The sequence below is a fragment of the Mustela nivalis genome (genome assembly GCF_964662115.1).
Source record: "Mustela nivalis genome assembly, chromosome: 20".
NCBI classification, from domain to species: Eukaryota; Metazoa; Chordata; class Mammalia; order Carnivora; family Mustelidae; genus Mustela; species Mustela nivalis.
In genome coordinates this window covers 26,100,240-26,124,049 of record NC_139039.1, presented here as the reverse complement: position 1 = coordinate 26,124,049, position 23,810 = coordinate 26,100,240, and the positions used below count along the sequence as shown (strand labels likewise).

The 23,810-nt window shown below is 38.1% G+C and overlaps 1 protein-coding gene across 12 annotated transcripts in view; it reads left to right on the top strand.

Moving 5' to 3' along the window:
- Nucleotides 1–1,416: 1,416 nt before the first annotated feature.
- Nucleotides 1,417–23,810, top strand: part of TLR3 (toll like receptor 3) — a 29,634-nt gene continuing 7,240 nt past the window's right edge. Inside the window, exons 1-8 of one of the 12 annotated variants that reach the window (XM_082715703.1) lie at nt 1,684–1,897; nt 1,993–2,153; nt 6,753–6,909; nt 10,724–10,856; nt 17,229–17,382; nt 18,010–18,212; nt 21,785–22,239; nt 23,381–23,412. In XM_082715703.1, coding sequence (XP_082571829.1) covers nt 23,392–23,412 — 21 coding nt within the window. In that variant the 5' untranslated portion in view covers nt 1,684–1,897; nt 1,993–2,153; nt 6,753–6,909; ... (3 more) ...; nt 21,785–22,239; nt 23,381–23,391. Of the gene's footprint in view, nt 1,898–1,992; nt 2,154–6,733; nt 6,910–10,723; nt 10,857–11,583; nt 12,805–15,644; nt 17,383–18,009; nt 18,213–21,784; nt 22,240–23,380; nt 23,413–23,810 lie in introns of those variants that run through there. The other 11 variants (XM_082715710.1, XM_082715712.1, XM_082715709.1 and 8 more) reach the window with 11 other exon arrangements.

The following is a 23,810-nucleotide window of genomic DNA, read 5'->3' as shown; positions in this document are numbered from 1 at the left end:
TACCATTGCTCTTGGAGTTTTTTTTTAAATCTCTGATCTGGAAGCTGAAACCCTCCAAGGAAGCCATTATTTCAACCACACGTGGCAAATGCTGACGTCCACATGCCATCCAGTTTGGCTAATGCAATCCCAGCAGCTCTAAGACTTGATTGATTGCCCGTCACCAACAGAACTGAGACAGACCCAAAGGGCGTATTAGTCATTGGTTTAGAGAACCTAACAGACTAATGCTGGTTTCAATCTCAGCCACAGACAATTTAGATGACTAATAATCCCACACCCTATTAACCACATGCACACAAATCAGGCCATAGGATTTAAATCCCATTTGCAATAAAATCTCACTCAGCATCCATCTGGGCAAAAGCTTGGATCCCTGGAGCTTTTAGATTTTGCCACCGTAAAGTAGACCATTAGTTGTGCTAGTCGGGTTCCAGAGCTTTGGTTCAATTACAACACTCTCATGGATGCCGGCCTCATGTTTGCTAGCTGTGTCCCAGAAATCCCCTTGACTTAAAAGATAGTGCATCTCCCAGGGCTCACATTGCCTTCAACTTCTGCAAAAGCTAAGCCTTACAATTTGGGTCACATCAACCGCAGTGATATCCCTTGGGAAGGAGATCCCAGTTCTGTATCACAGACAACATCACCCTGGCCCAAGACTTGATACTGAAGAGGACATTATTCTTTTCATCAGAGATAGCTTCCCCCCTGATTTTCAGACTCCTGCCCCAGTAATGCCCACAGGCTGCCTCTCCTAAGGCACTGACAAACGACATGGGATATGCATTGCTTTTCTTTCTTTGATATTAGAGATAGAGAGATTAGAGATTCCTGTGTTCACTATCTGCTTAGTCCAGGATTCTAGTCTATACCTTGCTCTTGGCCCAAACCCCTGCGCTTGCATGCCTAAAGGGAAATCGTAGAGGGCTTGCTACTATCTATGTCATTCTAAAAATTAATGACAATTATTATTCCAGCCTTCAGCCCCCTGGGGAGAGAACCTCCCACTTTCCATTACCTTCTCTTACTCCCCTACTCAAGCCCTCTATCACAATCTCCCACTTTGTCCTCTGCTCCTGTCCCCTACAACCATCCCTTCTCACCGGTTATAAACAAATACTATTAGCCTTTACATACATATACCATATTAAACAGTTAATTTCTATCCTCCAACAACATAACTGCTAGAACTGGCAGTTTGACCCAAGAAATACACCAAGATACTATTGTCACAAAAAAATATAATGCATGCTTTTAACACACTTTACAGCTCCACCAAAATATTATTAGAAGCCCAGCAATTTCAGATCTGGTTAATACCACATAAATGAGGAACTGGGCTACGGGAGGGCCTGCGAAAACTTACACTTCTCCTTTTTTTCTTTTCTGCTCTTACGATAAAATGTTTTCTATGCTGTTTAGGGCAACTATGCTCAATCTTTGGAAGTCTCCTTTATTATTTAGGACATTCAAATAACTCCCCACCACCACCACCCCCCCAAAAAAACTAGCTCACAACTGATGTCAAGACATCAAGGGGTCAATTGTAACATAGTTTTTTAAAAATGCTGTCTTGACCCAGTTTTAGGTCCTTGGCCGTGGGCTGGTCAGCTCTCCTTGAAGAGTTAATTACAACTCACTTCCCTTATCAGGTTCTCTAGGCCACTATACACTCATACTAATTGCCCTGGGAGCAGGTTTCAGACCACTAGAAAAAGCCCCTATACACTAGAGCCCACTGAAATTACTCAAATTAGTCAATCCCCAAGGAACCTGCCAAACCTAGCTAAGGACACTCAGCTTGCGATACAGAAGCTGCCAACTACAGATCCAGTATCCTGTATTGAGGTAATTCTTTGTGTGAAGAGGTCTAAGCCTTCTCTCATTTGCAGCTGTAAGTAACAGACTTTAGCCTTCATCTGCATGACATTGTGTTGTCTCCTGTCATCAAAAGAATCTTTTTTTTTAAGCTTTATTTATTTATTTTAGAGAGAAAGAGATGGAGGGAGAGGGCCAGACGGAGATGGAGAGACTTACAATCAGACTCTACTGAGCGCTGAGCCCCAATCCAGGGCTAAGTCTTACAACCCTGAGATCATGATCTGAGCCGAAACCAAGAGTTGAACCCCTAATTAACTGTGCCCCGCTGAGTGCTTTATCATGAAAATGTGTTTAGTTTTTATAATGCTTTTTTCTGCATCAATGGAGATGATCCTATGGTTTTCTCCTTCAATCTGTTAATGGTATATGTGGCATAGTGGTATATGACGTCGTTTAATTTTTTTATGTTGAGCTATTCTTAAATTCCAAGAATAAATCCTACTAGGTCATGGTATGTGATCCCTTTCATATGCTGTTGACTTCAGTTTGCTAATATTTTATTGAAGATTTTTGCATTGATATTCATGAGGGATATTGGCCTGTAGTTTTCTTTTCTTACAGTGTCTTTCTCTGGCTTTGGCATCAGAGTAATGCCGGCCTCAACAAATGAGTTAGAAGTGCTCCCCCCTCATTAATTTTTTTGGAAGAGCTTGATTAAGAGTTTGATTCTTTAAGATTTGGTAGAATTCACTAGTAATGCCATCTGGTCTAGAGCTTTTTATTTTGTTGGGTGTTTTTTTTATTACTGATTCAATAACTATTGCCAGTTATAGGTCTATTTATTTCTATTTATGATTCAGTCTTGATAGTTGCAATACAAATAACTGACTTATTTAACACAATGAGTGGTCAAATTCCTAGAAAAGACACAGTTATCCATCAGTTGATGTGCAATTATTTATAATAACTCTCTTATAATTCGTTTCATTTTTGTGAAAGTGGTGGTAATGTCCCCACTTTCATTTGACTGATTTTTTTTTCTTAATCACTGTAGCTGAAGGTTTGCCAATTTTGTTCATCTTTTTGAGGACACAACTCTTGGTTTCACTGATTTTTCTCTATTGTTTTCTTATTCTATATTTCACTTATATGGCTCTAATCTTTATTATTGCCTGCCTTTTTCTAGATTTGGGTTTAATTTTCTCTTCTTTTTCTGGTTCTTTAAGATGTCAAGTTAGACTTTGATTTGAGAACTTTTTTCTTCCTTACTCTAAGTATTGACTACTATCAATTTGCATAACACTGGTTTTGCTACATACCATATGTTTTGGTATGTTGTGTTTTCATTTTCATTTGTCTCAAGATATTTTCTAATTTTCTTTGTGATTTCTTATTTGACCAATTGGTTGCACTAAGACTGTGTTGTTTAATTTCTTTTTATTTTTTTAAAGATTTTATTTATTTGACAGAGACACAGCGAGAGAGGGAATACAACAGGGGAAGTGGGAGAGGGAGAAGCAGGCTTCCCGCTGAGCAGGGAGCCCGATGTGGGGCTCGATCCCAGGACCCCAGGATCATAACCTGACCTGAAGGCAGACGCTTAACAACTGAGCCATCCAGGCGCCCCTGTGTTGTTTAATTTCTATATATGGGTGAAATTACCAGTTTCCCTTTTGTTATTGATTTCTTTTCATTTAGTTGTAGCCAGAAAAAATATTTTGTATGATTTCAGTCTCTTTTAGTTTATTAAGATTCATCTTGTGACCTAACATATGGTCTATCCTGGAAAGTGTTCCATGTGCACTTGAAAAAAATGTGTTCTGCTTTTGTTGGGCGGAGTGTTCTGTATATGCCTGCTAGATCTAATTGGTTCATAACATTGTTCAAGTTCTCTATTTTCTTATTTCTTTCTTATTTTAAATTTTTTTAAATTAACATATAATGTTATTTGTTTCAGGGGTACAGGTCTGTGATCATCAGTCTTACACAATTCATAGCACTCACCATAGCTCATACCCACCACAATGTCCATCACCCAGCCACCCTATCCCTACCACCCCACATAGCAACACAGTTTGTTTCCTGAAATTAAGAGTCTCTTATGGTTTTTCTCCCTCTCTGGTTTCCTCTTGTCTCATTTTTCCCTCCCTTCCCCTATGATCCTCTGTCTTCTTTCTCAAATTCCTCCTATCAGTGAGATCATATAATTGTCTTTCTCTGACTGACTTATTTCGCTTAGCGTAATACCTTCTAGTTCCATATATGCCATGGCAAATGGCAAGATTTTAGGTTTTTTGATGACTGCATAATATTCCATTGTATATATGTACCACATCTTCCTTATCCATTTATCTGTTGATGGACATCTAGGCTCTTTCCATAGTTTGGCTATTGCGGACATTGCTTCTGTAAACATTGGGATGCATGTGCCCCTTCAGATCATTACGTTTGAATCTTTAGGGTAAATACCCAGTAATGCAATTGCTGGGTTTAATTTTCTTAATTAAATGGTAGGGTAGGGTAGCTCTATTTTCAACTTTCTGAGGAACTCCATACTCTTTTCCAGAGTGGCTGCACCAGCTTGCATTCCCACCAACAATGAAGGAATGTTCCCCTTTCTCTGCATCCTCACCAACACTTGTCATTACCTGACTTGCTAATTTTAGCCATTCTGACTGGTGTGAGATGGTATCTCACTGTAGTTTTGATTTGTTTTTCCCTAATGTTGAGTGATATTGAGCACTTTTTCATGTATCTGTTAGCCATTTGGATGTCTTCTTTGCAGAAAGGTCTGTTCATGTCTTCTGCCCATTTCTTGATTGGATTAGTTGTTCTTTCAGTGTTGAGTTTGATTAAGTTCTTTATAGATTTTTGGATACTAGCCCTTTATCTGATATATCATTTGCAAATATCTTCTCCCATTCTGTCAGTTGTCTTTTGGTTTTGTTGACTGTTTCCTTTGCTGTGCAAAAGCTTTTGATCTTGATGAAGTCCCAAGAGTTCATTTTTGCCCTTGCTTCCCTTGCTTTTGACGATGTTTCTAGGAAGAAGTTGCTGCTGCTAAAGTTGAAGAGGTTGCTGCCTTTGTTCTCCTCAAGGATTTGGAGGGATTCCTATCTCACATTGAGATCTTTCATCCATTTTGAGTCTATTCTTCTGTGTGGTGTAAGGAAATGGTTCAGTTTCATTGTTCTGCATGTGGCTGTCCAATTTTCCCAACACCATTTATTGAAGAGACTGTCTTTTCCATTGGATATTCTTTCCTGCTTTGTGGAAGACTAGTTGTCCATAGAGTTGAGAGTCCATTTCTGGGTTCTCTATTTAGTTCCATTGATCTATGTGTCTCTTTTTGTGCCAGTACCATAGTATCTTGATGATGACAGTTTTGTAATAGAGCTTGAAGTCTGGAATTGTGATGCTACCAGCTTTGGTTTTCTTTTTCAACATTCCTCTGGCTATTTGGGGTCTTTTTTGATTCCATATAAATTTTAGATTATTTATTCCATTTCTTTGAAAAAAAAGTTGATGGTCTTTTGATAGGGATTGCATTAAATGTGTAGATTGCTCTAGGTAGCATAGACATTTTTACAATATTTGTTCTTCCAATCGATGAGCATGGAACATTTTTCCATTTCTTCATGTCCTCTTCAATTTATTTCATAAGTATTCTATAGTCCTCTGAGTACAGATTCTTTGCCTCTTTGGTTAGATTTATTCCTAGGTATCTTATGGTTTGGGTGCAATTGTGAATGGGATCGACTCTTTAATTTCTCTTCCTTCTGTCTTGTTGGTGTATAGAAACACAACAGATTTCTGTGCATTGATTTTATATCCTGACACTTTACTGAATTCCTATGTGAGTTCAAGCAGTTTTGGAGTGGAGTCTTTTGGGGTTTCCACATAAAGTATCATATAATCTGCAAAGTTTAAGAGTTTGACTTCTTTGCTGATTTGGATGCCTTTTATTTCTTTTTGTTGTCTGATTGCTGAGGCTAGGACTTCTAGTACTATGTTGAATAGCAGTAGTGATAGTGGACAGCCCTGCCACATTCCTGACCTTAGGGGAAAAGCTCTCAGGTTTTTCCCATTGAGAATGACATTTGCTGTGGGTTTTTCATAGATGGCTTTTATCAAAAAGGTTACTGCCTGTGTCCTTTGCCAGGGTTTTTATTGTTTTAGGTCTCACATTTAGGTCTTTAACCCATTTTGAATTCATTTTTGTGTATGGTGTAATAAAGTAGTCCAGTTTCATTCTTTTCCATGTTGCTGTCCAGTTTCCCCAACAACATTTTTTGAAGAGACAGTCTTTTTAGCATTGAATATTCTCTCCTGCTTTTTTGAAAGTTATATGATCATACAGTTGCAGGCTTATTTCTGGGTTTTCTATTCTGTTCTCTTGATCTATGTGTCAGATTTTGGGGCCAGTACTATACTGTTATGATGACTACCTTTGTAATACAGCTTGAAATGCCAAAATGTGATGTCTCCAGCTTTGCTTTTTCATGAATGATTTGGCTATTTGGGGTCTTTTGTAGTTCTATGCAAATTTTAGAGTTGTTTGTTCTAGCCCTGTGAAAAATGCTGTTGGTATTTTGATAGAGATTGTGTTAAATGTGTAGATAGCTTTGGGTAGTATAGACATTTTAACAATATTTTTTTCTTCCAACCCATGAGCATGGAATGTCTTTCCATTTCTTTGTGTCCTCTTCAATTTTTTTCATCAGAGTTTTATAGTTTTAAGAGTACATGTCTTTCAACTAAAGGTTGGTTTTATCCTAGGTATCTCAGGGGTTTTGGTGCAATTGTAAATAGGATCAATTCCTTGATTTCTCTTTCTGCTGCTTCTTTGTTGATGTATAGAAATGTAATTGATTTCTTTTTTGTTTGTTTGTTTGTTTGTTTTTTAAAGTTTTATTTATTTATTTTAGAGAAGGAGGAGGGAGAGGGACAGAGGAAGAGGAAGAGAGAATCCAAGCAGACTCTACGGGGAGTGCAGAGCCCAGTGAGGGGCTCAATCCCAGATGCCCAAGATCACAACTTGAGCCAAAACGAAGAGTTGGATGCTTAACCGACTGTGCCACCCAGGTGCCTCTAGAAATGTAACAGATTTCTGTACATTGATTTAATATTCTGCACCTTTGCTGAATTCATTTAACAATACTATCACTTTTCAGTCTAGCAGGTTTTTCGGTGGGTTTGTTCAGGGTTTCTGTATATAGTATCATGTCATCTACAAAAAGTGAGTTTCATTTCTTCCTTGCCCATCTGGATGCATTTTATTGCTTTTTGTTGTCTAATTGCTGTGGCTTGGACTTTCAGTATATGTTGAATAAAATTGGTGTGAGTGGACATCCCTATCTTGTTCCTAATCACAGAAGAAATGTTCTCTGTTTTTCCCATTGAGGATGATATTATCTGTGGGATTTTCTTTCTTTTTTTTTTTTTAAGATTTTATTTATTTATTTTACAGAGAGAAATCACAAGTAGATGGAGAGGCAGGCAGAGAGAGAGAGAGGGAAGCAGGCTCCCTGCTGAGCAGAGAGCCCGATGTGGGACTCGATCCCAGGACCCTGAGATCATGACCTGAGCCGAAGGCAGCGGCTTAACCCACTGAGCCACCCAGGCGCCCCTATCTGTGGGATTTTCATATATGGACTTTATAATGTTGAATTATGTTCCCTCTAAACCTACTTTGCTGAGGATTTTTATTATGAATGGCTATTGTACTTTCTCAAATGCTTTTTTTGCATCTATTAGAATTATTATATGGTTCTTATCCTTTCTTTTATTAATGTGGTATATCACATTGTTTGATTTACAAATATTGAACCATGCTTGTAACCCTGGAAGAAATTCCACTTTATTGTGGTGAATGATTTTTTTAAATATATTGCTGGATTTGGCTTGCTAGTATTTTATTGAGAGTTATTGCATCCATGTTCTTCAGGGATATTGGCCTGTAGTTCTCTTTTTTAGTGGAGGCTTTATCTGGTTTTGGTATCAGAATAATTCTGGCCTCATAGAATGAATTTGGAAGTTTTCCTTCCTTTTCTATTTTGTGGAACAGTTTGGGAAGAATAAATATTAACTCTTTAATTTAACTTCTTTAAATGTTTGGTAGAATTGGGGCGCCTGGGTGGCTCAGTGGGGTAAAGCCTCTGCCTTTGGCTCAGGTCATGATCCCAGGGTCCTGGGATTGAGTCCCACATTGGGCTCTCTGCTCATCAGGAAGCCTGCTTCTCCCTCTCTTTCTGCCTGCCTCTCTGCCTACTTGTGATCTCTGCCTGTCAAGTAAATAAATAAAATCTTTAAAAACGAAATAAAATAAATGTTTGATAGAATTGACCTGTGAAGACATCGGGTCCTGGACTTGTGTTTTTGGGAGTTTCTTGATTATTGATTCAATTTCTTGGCTGGTTTTTTTTTTAAGATTTTATTATTGATTTATTTGACAGAGACAGAGACAGGGAGAGAGGGAATACAAGCAGGGGGAGTGAGGAAGGGAGAAGCAGGGGGCCTGATGTGGGGCTCGATCCCAGGACCCTAAGACCATGACCTGAGCTGAAGGCAGAAGCTTAACCAACTGAGCCACCCAGGCACCCCGTCAATTTCTTTGCTGGTTATTGGTCTGTTTTCTATTTCTTCCTGATTCAGTTTTGGTAGTTTATCTGTGTTTAGGAATTAGTCCATTTCTTCCAGGTTGTCCAATTTGTTGGCATATAGTTTTTCATAATCTCTTATGAATGTTTGCATTTTTGTGGTATTGGCTGTTGCTTCTCTCTCATTTATGATGTTGTTTATTTGGGTCCTTTTCTTTTTGATAAATCTAGCTACAGGTTTATCATTTTGTTAAGTTTCTATTTGTTTATTTTTCCAAAGAAGCAGTGACTGGTTTCATGAATCTGTTCTATTATTTGTTTGTTTGTTTTTAGCTTCTATGTTATTTTTCTGCTGTCTTCTTTATTATTTCATTCGTTCTGCTGGTTTGGGGCTGCATTTGTTGCTCTTTTTCCAGCTCCTTTAGGTGTATGGTTAGGTTGTTTATTTGAGATTTTTCTTGCTTCATGAGGTAAGCCTGTATTGCTATATACTTCCCTCTAAGGACCACTTTTGTATCATCCCAAAGGGTTTGGTCTGTTGTTTTCATTTTCACTTGTTTCCATGAATTTTTAAATTTCTTCTTTGATTTCTTGGTTGACTCATTCATTGTTTAGTAGCATGCTGTTTAGTCTTCATGTATTTGTGCTCTTTCTGATGTTTTTCTTGTGGCTGACTTCTAGTTTCATAGTGTTGTGGTCAGAAAAGTTGCATGGTATGACTTCGGTCTTTTTGTAATTGTTGAGGCCTGTTTTGTGACCTAATATGTGATCGATTCTAGAGAATGTTCCATTTCCACTTGAAAAAAATGTGTATTCTGCTGTTTTAGAATGGGACATTCTGAATGTATCCGTTAAGTCCCTCAAGTCCTGTGTGTCATTCAAAGCCATTGTTTCCTTGTTGATTTCCTGTTTGGATGATCTGTCCATTGGTATAGGTAGGGCGTTAAAGACACCTACTACTATTCTGTTATTTTGAATTAGCTCCTTCATGTTTGTTATTAATTGTTTTATATGTTTAGGTCCTCCCAAGTTGGGTGCATAAGTATTTATAATTGTTATATGTTTTTGTTGGATTGTCCTTTTTATGATTATATAATGTCCTTCTTTGACTCTTTTTACAATCTTTGTTTTAAAGTTTAGTTTGTCTGATACAAATATTGCTGCTTCAGCTTTCTTTGGGCATCCATTTATATGATAAATATTTCTCTTTCCCCTCACTTTCCATCTGCAGGTGTCTTTAGGTCTAAAATGAGCCTCTTGTAGGTAGCATATAGATAGGTCCTTGGGGGGGGGGGGTGTTTGTTTGTTTGTTTGTTTGTTTTTATCCATTCTGGCACCCTATGTCTTTTGATTAGAGTGTTTGGTCTATTTACATTCGTAGTAATTATTGATAGGTTATTTCTTGCCATTGTATTACTTGTTTTGTAGTTGTTTCTGGAGCTTTTCTCTGATTCTTTGTCTTCGTCATTTTTGGTCTCTCCTTAGCACTCAATGAGTTCCCTTTAATATTTAATTTTCTTGCAGGGCTGGTTTAGTGGTCATGAACTCCTTTAGTTTTTGTTCCTCTGGAAAACTCTTTACCTTTCCTTCTACTCTGAATAAGAGCCTTGCTGGCTAGATTGTTCTTGGATGCAGGTTTTTCCCAGTCAGCACTTTGAGTATGTCATGCGGCTCTCTTCTGACTTGCCATGTTTCTGGTAGGAAATCTCCAGCTAGCCTTATGGTTTTTCCCCTTGTATGTTACTGTCTTCTTTTGTGTTACTACTTTTAATATTTTTTTCTTTACCACAATATTTTGCAAATTTAATTACAATATGTCTTGTTGTTGTCCTGCTTTTGTTGATTTTGATGGGAATTCTCTAGATGTATGTTTCCTTCCCAAGAGTTTTCTTTCCCAAGAAGTTTTCTGCTATTATTCTGTAAAATAAATTTTCTGCCCCTTTCCTCTCTTTTTCATCTGAGAGTCCTATAATACAATTATTATTACATTTGATGGAATCACTGAGTTCCCTAAGTTTATTTTCATGTTCCTTATTCTTTCTCTCTTTTGCTTAGCTTCATTACTTTCCATTATTTTGTCCTCTATATCACTAATTCATTTCTCTGCTTCTTCCAGCCTGTTGTTCATTATATTGACCTGTTTCCAATCTCACCTACTGCTTTCTTCATTTATGACTGATTCTTTTTAACTCTTTTATCTCTGTGGTAAAAGATGTCTTCTACTCTTTTCTCAAGCCCAGTGTGTATCCTTACAACTGTTGCTTTATTTTTTGTTAAGATTTTATTTATTTATTTGACAGGGAGAGAGCAGCAGAGGGAGAGGGAGAAGCAGACTCGCCACTGAGCAGAGAACCTGATGCAGGACTTAATCCCCAGGACCCCGGGATCATGACCTGAACTAAACACAGATGCTTAATCGACTCAGCCACTCAGGTGCCCATGATTGGTTCTTTAAATTTCCTTCAGGCATGTTACTTCTATCTGTCTCTTTTAGATCTCTGGCTGTGGCCTTATTTTTGTTCTTTCATTTGGGGTAAATTTCTTCATTTTGGCATTTTGTCTAAGTCTCTGCCTTATTCTGTTAGAAAAGCTAGTTATGTCTCCTGCTCCTGAAAGTAATGGCCTAATGAAGAAGTCATGTAGTTCCCAGGGTCTAGCTCTTCAGGGAGTGTCTCCACTGTGTGTGTGAACTATGCTATTGTGTCTGGCTCTTCTATCCTTCCGAGAAATCATCTGCAAAAGGTCTCTTTGCCCACAGTGGGCATTTGCTCCTTGGCCTAAATGTGGCCAGTTTTAACAAGGTATACTCTGGATTGCTTGTGAAATGAGACCTAACACTAACTCCACCAGAACTGAGGCCCTACAGAACTCCAGCTGGGAGAGGTGGTGTAGGTAAGGGTTTGTGCTAATCTTCTAGGGGATGGGACTACCACACTGGGAATGAGACAAGCTTGACTGAGAAAGGCAGTTCCAGAAGAACATGGAGGTTTGGGATTTGGTGAAACCAAGTTAGGCAACCAGTGTTGGCACCGAGCTGCTTCTGTCATGTGGTTCTGTGTTTATGCTGACGTGTGGGGGAAGGAATTGGCACCAGCCAGCCCCTTTGTTCCTGGGGAGGAGTCTCTGTGAATGTTGCCTCTCAGGAAAGCCCTCCTAGAATAGTGAATACTCTCTCTGCTGTGTGCCTTAGGTGCTTCTCAGTTCAGTGCTCCCAAGCCATATGCCCTTGGATTGTTCAGTTGCCATCTCTCCAGGAGCAGTGCTGTGCCATCAGGGCTCTCTCTCAGCCAAATCTGCTGACCTTTAAAACTCTAGACTTTAGGCTCTGCTGCTTGCAAGAACTCAGGAAATTCAACCCCTCTCATTTTCTAAGATAACAGCTTTGGGGAAATGTTCTCCTTGTACATTCCCCTGTGTGTTCCTCTCTCTCTCTCTCTCTCTAACCCCCTCTCACCCTTCTCTGTGACCATGGCTCCCTCCCCTCTGAAGTATCACTGATCCATTTCTCTCCTAAACCACATCCCTGCACTTCCTACCTTCACCAGCGTGGCTCTTCTCTCCCTTTAGTTGCGGAGTTTGTTCTGTCAATCTTCAGGTAGACTTCTGATGTATTTAGGACGATATGGTCGTTATCTAGTTGTGTTTGTGAGGTGAGATGAGCCTACGGTCCTCCCACTGGGCCCCTATCTTCCTCTCCTCCCATTCCTTTAGCTCTTTGAGCATATTTAAGAAAGCTGGTTTCAAGTCTTTGCCTAGTAAATCCAATGTCTGTGTTTTCTCAAGGAGAATGTCTGGAGATTTATATTGTTTCTTTGAATGGGCCGTGTTTTCTTGTTTCTCTGTATGCCTTATGACTTCTATTTGAAAATAAGGCATTTGAAAAAAATAGCAACCTCTCCCAGTCCTTGGAAACCAGCTCTGTATGGGGCAGTGCTCACCAATTGGGTCTATGTTCTGAGCTTAGGGATATGCCCAAGATAAAAGCTCAAAGTCCACTCAGGTCTTTTCTGAGAATACCTTTTGCTTCGGCTTATGTGTGGCTCTCTCAATTCCTCCATAAACATGGCTATTTTTGAATGTCTTAAAATCCCAAAGAGTCTCATTCCAGCTTCTCCTGAGGGCCCTACCTGGTCTATTGTATGTCCCCACATGTCATCTTTTGCCTCAGGTGCTCTGTATATACAATCTTTCTGAAGCTTTCACAAACACTGACTCCTGCTTTTCCCCTAGACTGAGATTTGAGTTAGATGAGAAAACTAGTCCTTTAGGAAGCCCCCAAAATGGGTATAACATTGCCAGCAGGTTTGATCTGCAGCTGGGAATTTGGTTGCTGCCCCTTCTATATGAAGACTGTGCTGAGCTACGAGGGAGTAGGGAAATGGTGAGTAAAATTTCCATGAAATTTCCTATCATTTTTAAGGTACATTTTTATTGACAGGGAATTCACTTGGTTACTGTAGATCTTTGGCTGTTTTTTCACAGCTACTGTAACATTAATTAAATTAGTTTCTTGTTTTTTGATATTTTCATGAAATAAGGGATTGAAACTTTCTAGTTTGGCATTTTGCGGATATCATACCCTTTGCTGATATCACACCATTTTGCTGATATCACACAACATATCAGGCAAAAAATTTCTTTTGATGAAGTTAAAGTGTATACTCAACTCTTATATGGGCTTATTTCTACATAAAGTAAAGAATAAGACTAGTATTTTATATTGGCCATAAACTCTGTATTGGAGCCTTCTAAACTTTGTTAGGTTTGTGTCTCTTAGCTCCATATCTTTATCACAGGAAACTTTTCCTTGCCCCACCTTTCTTCCACTTTTACTTCTCACTTTTTAAGGACCAGTTCCCATATTCTTATTATAAACCATCTCATGAAACAGATTAAGCTTCCTCTTAGGTGGGAATCAAGAAGTGTGGTTAAAAACAATTGCCCAGCCTTTCCAACTCTGAGCTTGCTTTTTAATTTTCCCTGTTGGTTCAAATTTTGCATTATAAAATGGGGATCAATTACATGAGCATTAGTTCTCACCAAAGACCAGTTCAATTTGATTACAGTAAGTTATTAGTTGCTGTTGATACTTTGAAATTTCTTAAGTATTAAGTGTGATTGGTTTTATCTCTCATTTATGACACCATTCCTTGGATACCTAGGGGACAGCAGCTTATCAAATTTAATTAAGATGTTTAAAGTATAGAATGAAAATGAAGTTGGGTCTAGAATTTTGTTTTTTATCTTAATACATAATATTAAATTCAAGGCATAGAGTTTGAAGAGCCCTTAGCCGTATCATGAGACTGTCGATAAAGGAGAGTGAGCCCCCATTCATTCTAAAGGACTTCACAGATTTATAAGAGACTGAAAGCTATCACCACTTTGCAACGACCTTGAAAAATTACTAAATAAGTAACTTTATGTTAAACCAGAAGCTCCATGTGTCAGATGCTAATTTCCTTTTTCAGAAGGGAAGTTCAAGTTTAATTTTATTCAGTACGTGTTAGAGTAGTGGAAAGGACATGGTGTGATTTCCTCCCTTGTCAAAGTTCTTGCTGAATTTGTTGTCTGGATGAGCTTAATTTAAAACAGCTGAAGTCAATGAGCAGAAATGGAAATGACATTGGTAAGAGGAACTGTACCTTTATGCTAGAGAAAGAGTTCAGAAACCAAAAGAAGAGCAAGAAATGCCTGCTAGATTTTCTGATGATACAGAGTAGGATCATGTCCTTTCCAAAAGGAGGCTATGAAGGGAGACCAGTGAGCACAATTTAAAATGCCTGTTTACCTAGTGCTTGAGGCAAACTTAACTCTTTAAGTGGGTCCATAGTACATTAATCACATTACAAACCCATGAGAAGTTTTACTGATGAAAATGTATAGCCTTACTTTGGTTTCTTGTTGACACAGGGAAGACTGACTAAGTCCAATTTATTGCAAAAATTCGTAAGAACCATGTGACATAAAACCTGTGCATGATATAGACTCTTAAATTCCCAACAGCTCCCTGGCAATTGGCTATTTGGTGCTGACCCAAATTTAAATATTCCTCAATAATTAGTTCTCTATTTGGACCTTGTAGAATCTGGCAATAGTATAATTATTTTGTCTAATATTAGCTTGTCTTTTCACATAGTCCATTTTCCCCATAATTTCAGCTCTCCATATATGTTGTCAGAAATTGCAATGATGCTATCTTCATGTCTAAATTAATTTATATGAAAAATTGTAGACAGTGTCTCATATAGCCTTCAATAGTCTAGTTTTATAGATGCTGATGATTATGAAAACCATCATTAAACCTTCCTTTACAAATCTTAAGATAAAGTGAATAGATTTCCTAGTGATTATACATTATCAATCATCAAAAAATTCTTTGCCTAGCATTAAAAAGGCTGCAATTGTCACTTAAAAACAATGTCTACTTTATTAAGAATTATTACTAGGAGCAGGCAGAGAAGGACAGAGGGTCTTTAGTTCCATAAATTTGTAAATAATAAGTTACTGATTACTTTTGGCTTATAACTGCCAGACTCTGAAATTTGCTGTTTTTTCTCAAACCATTCTTTCAGGCTCTTTGCATATACTATCTTACTCAATTTTCATTAACAAGTGCTCACTCAAGTTGAAGGAAGAAACTATAAAATATATAGATTTTAGTAAAATCAATAAAAATTTAGTAAATTTAAAGGACTTTGGCTTCTAGAATTCTATAGATCTTGGCTCCCCTGGGAATAATGCAGCTTCATTTATATTCTGAGATTTGCTGATCTAGCATGCTACAAAATACCAATAAATACTGGACTTGTATTTATGGGCGTATATCACAACTTTGATTTAATTCTCTTAAAAGGGGAAAAATGAGCTTTGTCACTATAGCACCTACCACCATAATAAGTTAATGCATAACCAAGGAATGTACAGTGGAGAGAAACTAACTTGTGAAGTATTCAGAAGCTAGCAAGAATTAAGGACTAGTAATATCTGGATGTAAACTGTTGCATTATGGGATGATCAATAAGTATTTGGAAAAATCCATTCATTCGTTCAATCAACGTTATGGAAAATTTAGTATGCTCACAGAGTCATAAAGCGTAAGAGATGGGTGTGTCAGATTATAGAGGGAATGTGTTTCATTTATCTAATGATACATAACATAAACACTCAAATTTGGGGACAATAGTCATTTATTTGTTTACTCTTCCATAATTTTGGCAGGACTTACCTGGGGAAAACTTATTTCTGCTCTGTGTGGCATCTTCTCCATGTGACTCAACTGGAATTAGATCTACTCCCAATATGGCTCACTCATTACTTACTGGACAGCAAGTTGAGGCTGGTTGTCTCCTAGGTGATCAGAGGAGTTGTTGGCCAGACTTTTAGTTCTCCTCCATGTTGCCTTTGCAGACGGCTAGGTTGGGCTTTTAACCACACAGCAACTGATTTCTGAAAGGAAAAGTGTAAGTGCCCATGTACAAATGCTTATCAAGTCTTGGCTCACTTCATGCTTAATGATGTCCTATTGGCCAACTCTAGTCACATGGCCAAGCCCAACGTCAATGTGGGAAAAAAACATGCAGAAGTCTGAATACTGAAGAGGAGCCTGGTTCATTGGAGGCCAGAGAACCAGCTTACCATGGAAGAGTGGCTGGAGAGTTGTAATACAGAGATCATACCATGTTCGGCTTCAAGGAGCTCACAGAGAAGAAACTTTTGGAATACTATTAATGTTCTACCGCATGTTGCAATAGGTAGATGTGAGGGACCATGGTTTACTCAGGGCAATTGTCTGCTTATGGTATTATATTATAGATAAGTGAAAAGTCAAAAAAGCACGACCATGAGCCCAGTGACCATCAGAGGGTTCCAACTAAGACTGAGACCCAAGGAGAAGAAAGACATTTTGCTTCATGATACAGACCTATTTTCTTGCCCTCATTTCTTCAATCAAGTCAAGCTCCGGGCATGTTTCAACTGATCCAAGCTGTTTTATTTCTAAAGTTGTTTGAATAACAAAGCTGTTTTATTTCTAAAGTTGTTTGAATAACGAAGTAACTTTGGTATAGCCTTTGGCAAATCCCTCATCGTGCTATTTCCTCATTTCTCAAACAAGGGAGTTAAATTAGGTGGTCTCTACAGTCTCTTCTGAGTGTTCTATTTTGCTATATAACAATATGGTTGGTAACATTATATCCTATTATATCAATAACGGGAAATGTGTCCTTTCCCTGACAAGCACATTCCTTTAACTAGTCAGGAAAGCTTGTTGAGAACCAGCTGGTGAAAATGGACTTCTTTGTGTTCGTGTTTGCTCCCTAACAGGCTCTGATTATGGAAACGAGTAGCACGAGTTAGGACTGGCTTTTGGCTTTGCACCTTTGAGCAGTTCCTCTGCTGTGAACTAGGTGTCTCCTTGGATAAAAAGGCTAATGTTCACATTACTTATCTTCCTGGGTTGCTAAGAAGATAAGGGAAGTGAAAGTATTCAGCTTTGATTAGGGATTGAGGTTTTTTTCTCACTCCAACCACGCACTACTAGGTTCCGACAGTTCTGCATCAGTCTTCTGAAAAAACAGAGGAATTCACTCACAGATACCGGCTAACCTCTAGAGTACTAGCCCTGCCCACACCAACGGAGCTCCCACTTTTTTTAACTTCTCTGTTGCTAAATCTGTGACCCTTTTAGTAAAACCCAAGGGACTGTACCCAAAGCAGAAAAGCAAGACATTTTTTGAGAAGCAGTTTAGTATTTCTCTTGCTGATATGTGATATGTGCTTTTTTTCCCTTTGTGCCCTTGTTAGAATCCAAGAACTGTAAGAAGCTTGCCTTTTTTTTTTCCCCCTTTTTAGTTTCACTTTCGAGATTGCAGCAAATATGCTGCCCGTCCCTGGAGGAAACGACTGGATTTGGACTAATGAAAAAAGGATCGGCCAGCTGTTATCAGAGTAAATGAAGGTAGATCTTTAAAATTCTTACTGGGATCCGGTCTGTCCTGTTGGCTAGAGCTGGGACTGCACGTCGGTTTCAGCATTCTTTGGTCTTTCTTTGATCTGGTGCTTGAAATTGAGTCAGAATCAACAGGAGAACAGAAGGAAAGCGAGATGACAGAGGTGTGGGGAGAAGTGTAGCGTAACTCAGAGTACATATAAAAGCAGGAATTTATAATTAACATAATCCAATACTTTGTACAATAATGAGGTTTTTTTTTTTTTCCTTTGTGGATTTCCGGACCTGGAAAAGCACGTTAGGAAATTTATGGAGATCATTTTGCAATAGCCTTTTAAAAAAATAAAAAATAAAAAATCATATTTTTGGGGGGACCTGGCTGGCTCAGTTGGTTAGGCATCTACCTTTGGCTCAGGTCATGATCCCAGATCAGGTTCTGGGATCAAGCCCAGTTTGGGATTCCTTGCTCAGTGGAGAGTCTGCTTTTCCCTCTGTCTGTCTGTCTCCCCTCCCCAACCCCCCGCTGAGGTGCCCTTTCTCTCTCAAATTAATTAATTAATTAATTAATTAAATCGTATCTTTGTCTTAAAGTTACTGAGCCCTGTGAGCTTGAAAGAATTTCTCTCCTTTTCTCAGATTTGTTGGCCAGAAAGGAGACAGGAGCTGGCATTTTGTGATATTGTGCTTGAAAAGGAGAAAACACTTCAGGTGCTCCTGGGAGTACAAAAGTGGTTTTCTTTGACCTCATAAAGGAAAGTAGAGGAAAGTGACAAGTGGATAGGCGTTGAGATGTATAGGAAGATCAGAAGGATCATTCCCCACAGCACTGGTAAATGCAGGTGAGTCGGAGGAAATCCGAGTCAGCCTGGAGCAGGAGTAGCTCACGAAGTTACCTTGCAGTTTCACAATAGGATTGTGTGTTGGTGTGTGTCTGCAGTTAGGTGTTATCTGTATACACTCATGGGGAGAAAATATTATGAAGTGTACGAACCAAAACGGAGAATCCAAACTAAGCAGGGATTAGCTCTAACTCCCATCCAGTCTGGTTCCAGACCAAATGTCTTCATCATGATGCAATATTATCTCTCACTTAGACAGACACATGTAATTCTATGCACGCTGAAAGGCCTTTCTAAAACTGCAAGACCCACTGAGTGTCTATTTTCCATCTTTTTAGCTTTCTTTGCTTCTGTCTCATACAATAGCAATTTTTTCCTGTCTGCTTCATCCTCTTAACTGTATTCTCATTTATTTCCCTGAAGCAAATTCCAGAATAATTTTTGCATACAGTTTGCATAGTTATAAACTTACTGAATCTTTGCATATTTCAAAATGCTTTGCCCCTTATCTTGAGTTGTTCAGGCAGAAATGAAATTTTAGGTTCAGAATTGTTTCCCCTGATCATTTTGAAAGCTCATCACGATTGTTTTCTAGTGGCTGATGTTGCTAATGAAAAGTATTCCACCATTCAGGATCTTCTTCATTTGGAAGTAATTGATCATATGTTCCCCTTTGAAGGTTTTAAGATTTTTTTTTTTCTTTCGAATGCTCACAATTCTGAAGTTTCGTAAGATTCACTCTGTGGATTTTCCTTTTTCACTCTTCCTACCTACCATTTGGTGATGTACTTTTCCATGTGATGAATGTATTTTCAGATCTGGGAATGTCTTTCAGTCCTTCAGAGATATTCTTTGTAAATAGATTAGTCCTTTTCAGTAATTCTGATCTCTATTTCCGTTCTAAAACAGAGAAATGTCACCCAGACAAGGAGGAGACTATATTGCAGCACTGTTTGTGTGAGTTGTAAATAGAAGTAGAAGCACTTATAGTACAAGGAAGAGAGGTTTGGGAGGATTTCAGAGAGGTCATATTTGGGAAGTTAGTCCCTGATTTCCAGAATGTACTCATTTTCAGCTCTAAAGTTTTCATGTACCTGAGTAGTTTGGTGAGGGGCCTCCTAGTTGGGCTGTGATCTTTATCATAGCCTATAAATATAAAAATTGGGTATGGCTTTCACAATACTTAATGCCAGTATTATAAAGGCCATAAAATAATTAATAGAAACAGACTTTTCTTCTATCTCTGAGAACTAGATTAGAATAGAAGTAAAGTAAAACCACTATTGGGCACCTAGGTGGCTCAGTGGTTTAAGCCTCTGCCTTCGGCTCAGGTCATGATCCCAGGGTCCTGGGATCAAGTCCCGCATCGGACTCTCTGCTCAGCGGGGAGCCTGCTTCCCCTTCTCTCTCTGCCTGCCTCTCTCCCTACTTGTGATCTCTCTCTGTGTGTCAAATAAATAAATAAAATCTAAAAAAATTATAAATTATAATTTTATAATTATAAATTATAAATACTTGCACTAGTTCTATTTTCTTACAATTAATCCTCTAAAATGATTTTATTATTTAAAACTTTTCTGGAATTCTTCTTGTGACATGACTTTTAGATCTATGGAAAACTAACTTATTTAATTATCATTTTTATTGATCCGGCTCCATACATTGAAGATGTATTTGATATTTTTAAATATCTGAAAGTGAAACTAGTAAATGATCGTACCAGAGACTATCACATTAGACATATATCCCACCAAAATAAAGTTGGGACCATTGACGGAGGTAAGAGAGGTTTTTCTCGAGCTGATTAACTGCCCATGGAAAGCTATTCAGTCAACATGTATTTATCCAACATTCGATATGGTCTAGTCACTTTTCTAGACGCAGGTAAAGCAGTACAGAGTAAAGACAATGTGTCCTCTACTATTGTAACTGTATACTCCAGTTAGGAGGAATAATTAATTAAATAATAAGTAAAACTATTTCAAATAATTCCCATCAACTGTGGCACGGGAGAAAAAAAAAAAACCTAGGAAACGAATAACAAATGGAAGGATTTACACTTCGGAATTCAAGGTTTACTGTAGGCCATGGTAATCAAAACAACGGGGTATTGGCATAGAACTGACAGGGCACCTGGGTGGCTCAGTGAGTTAAGCCTCTGCCTTCGGCTCAGGTCATGATCCCAGGGTCCTGGGATCGAGCCCCGCTTCGGGGTCTCTGCTCATCAAGTAACCTGCTTCCCTTTCCCTCTGTCTCTGCCTGCCTCTCTGCCTATTTGTGATCTCTGTCAAAAAACAAAACAAAACAAAATAAAAACACTTAATTAAAAAAAAGTATTCCAAGCCTCAAATAGCCTACACATCAAAATCATATGACAAAAGAACAAAAACAGGTATTTCAGAAGCTAAAAGATAAAGCCTCGGGGCACCTGAGTGGCTCAGTGAGTTAAACCTCTACCTTCGGCTCAGGTCATCGTCTCAGGGTCCTGGGATCAAGCCCTTAGTTGGGCTCTCTGCTCAGCAGGGAGCCTACTTCCCCCTCTCTCTCTGCCTATCTCTCTGCCTACTTGTGATGTCTCTCTCTCTCTGTCAAATAAATAAATTTAAAAATCTAAAAAAAAAAAAAAGAAAGATAGATAGATAGATAAAACCTCCTGTAAATATTTTGGGGAAAGAGGAAGAAGAGCTACTCAAGCAGATACTTTGGTCAAAACAAAAATATTTCAAGAAAGAAGGTACTGAAATCCACCATAGTGACGTTAACCCAGGAACATGGTGGAATGGATTCCAAGATGATAACCCAAGAGAAGGTGTCAGAGATATCCCTCCAAACCGGCCATTTACCCAAGAGTATGATTAAGAAGCTAATTGATCTTGGTGTTATAGAAATGAAATCACGTATCCTGTTTCTTTCAACAAGACACTGTATTGAGTTGCAACGATGTGGATGGAACTAGAGGGTATTATGCTTAGGGAAATATGTCGATCAGAGAAAGACGATTATCATATGATCTCACTCGTATGTGGAATTTAAAACAAAACAGAATTTCACAGGAGAAAAGAGGAAAAAATAAAACAAGACAAAATCAGAGAAGGAGACAAATGTAGGAGACTCTTAATCACAGAAAACAAACAGGGTTGCTGGAGGGGATGGGGATGGAGAATGGAGTAATTGGCTGATGGACATTAAGGAGGGCACGTGATGTAATGAGCACTGGGTGTTACGTAAGACTGATGCATCACTGACCTCTACCTCTGAAGCCAATAACACATGATATATTAATTAACTGAATTTAAATTAAAAAAAAAAACTTTAAAGATGCTGCATTGAAACTGGGGTAAAGGTGAAAAGTGAAGAGGGAGTTTGTATGCTCCATTTTTGTACTTCTGTGCTATTTGAATTATTTTCATTTGAAATATTGATTATAGAATAGATGCTTGTATTCTGTAGAAGTTGTGAGTAAAAAGATCATATATAGTCACTTTTGGTGATCTGTTTTTCAAAGAATATACCAATACCTATGAACGCCTATGTTACTAATGTTGTCTCTTACTTGTTTACGTTTCTTTTAGAGGGGAGAAACATGAACCAGAGTTCACCTTTTCATATCTACTTCTTTTGGGGACTGCTGTCCCTGTGGGTTCTCTGTACATCCTCTACCCATAAATGTGTCGTTAGACACGAAGTGGCTGACTGCAGTCATCTGAAGTTGACTCAAGTGCCTGATGACCTCCCGGCAAACATAACAGTGTTGAATCTCACTCATAATCAGCTCCGAAGATTACCAGCTGCCAACTTTACAAGATATAGCCAACTTACTATCTTGGATGGAGGCTACAACTCTATCTCAAAACTGGAGTCAGAATTGTGCCAAAAACTCCCCCTGCTGGAAAGTTTGAACCTCCAACACAATGAGCTATCTCACCTTTCCGACCAAACTTTTGTCTTCTGTATGAACTTGACAGAACTCCACCTAATGTCCAATTCCATCAAGAATATTCAAAACAATCCCTTTCAAAGCCTGAAGGTAAGATGGAAAGGTTCATCTCCCTATAAGAAATTTAAAATATGTTATCTCAATATCAAGGTGAAGAGTAAGAAAACCAATCTCACTCAAGTGGAAAGAGGGGGACCTCCCATGCAAGTATGGCCATTTATGTTTGAAAATGTTTTCAAAAGGGAAAATAGCATCTTAAATCAATTTCAGCCTTAATTTTAAGGAACTTTGCCTCTCTTGCTCCCTCCCATTAAAAATTCAACTTAGGTAAAAGAGGTAGAGATGAAAAAAGAATCTGATCTGTCATAACCAGAGAAGAATCAGAATATACCACAAGGAAAAGAGCAAATAAATTACCTGCAGTAATAAAAAAAAAAAAAGCCATATCCAAATTCTGACTTAAATGAAGTTAACAAATTGATAGATAAAGCAAATTGTTCAGTAAAAAATTATGTACTCTTGATTTACGAGATCTCTTTACAATATTGCTTTACCAATGGCCACCATCTTTTTTTTTTTTTCCCCCAGTACTTTACTTGACTTTTGCATCTGGGAAAATGTATGTTATTGTCTCTCAATCTGAGAGAATTATTAAGCACTTTTCTTAAACCAAAGCCATTTTTAAAACCCGGTCTCGTTCATTTTATGGACCTAGAAAAAATTTGGCATTCTTTGACCTCATGTCCCAAAATTAGTGTACAAACTTAAATATGCTTAGAAACATATATAAAATGACTTGCTTGCCAGTGATTTGAAAATTCTTTCTTGTGCCTCCTTAGATGCTGAAGTGGATGATTTGTCATGTACACCAAGTCCTCAAAATCTGGTTAGAGTAATCTTTGGCAAAATGTCTTTTTATTTTTAAAACATAAATAAAATTCTTACTCTGTTTATTATGTGTTACATAAGATTCTGCCCTAATATATCTCAGCTTTATATTACCTTCACCTGAGTAGAACTTTATGTGTTAAAATGTAGCATAAGGGTGGTAAAATGTCCCACAGCACCCACTAAACAAACTAAAATGAATATTCTGTACTAGTCATGATTCAAAACTTACATAACTACCAATCTTTCTCAACATAAAAATCTTTTTAAGATTTCATGGACAGCAAAGTTCTACTCATACTTCTTTAAGAAGAAAATTTTTTCTTCTTTTTTTTCTGTTTAGTTTCAAGGCTGATGCATGACACCCTGTGCTTGGTAAGCCACAAGAATATTCCTTACATCGTAAAGAAATTATTATTTTGAATACTCCTTATATCATGAATAAATGCGCTTAAGCCCTTTTATTTTGTTAAGAGAAATAAAACTATTCTTCTTGAAATGATTCTTGCAGTAAGAAACAAAGCCTTTGCAACAATGGTATTTTCAATCACAACAGAGATTTTTTTTCTTTCTTTTTTTTTTTTTTTTTGGTTATGTTAGTCCCCATACAGTACATCATTAGTTTTTGATGTAGTGTTCAATGATTCATTATTTGTGTATAACATCCAGTGCTCATTAGAGCATGTTCCCTCCTTAATACCCATCACCAGGCGACCCCCTCTCCCTATCTCGCTCCCCTCTGAAACCCTCACTTTGTTTCCCAGAGTCTGTAG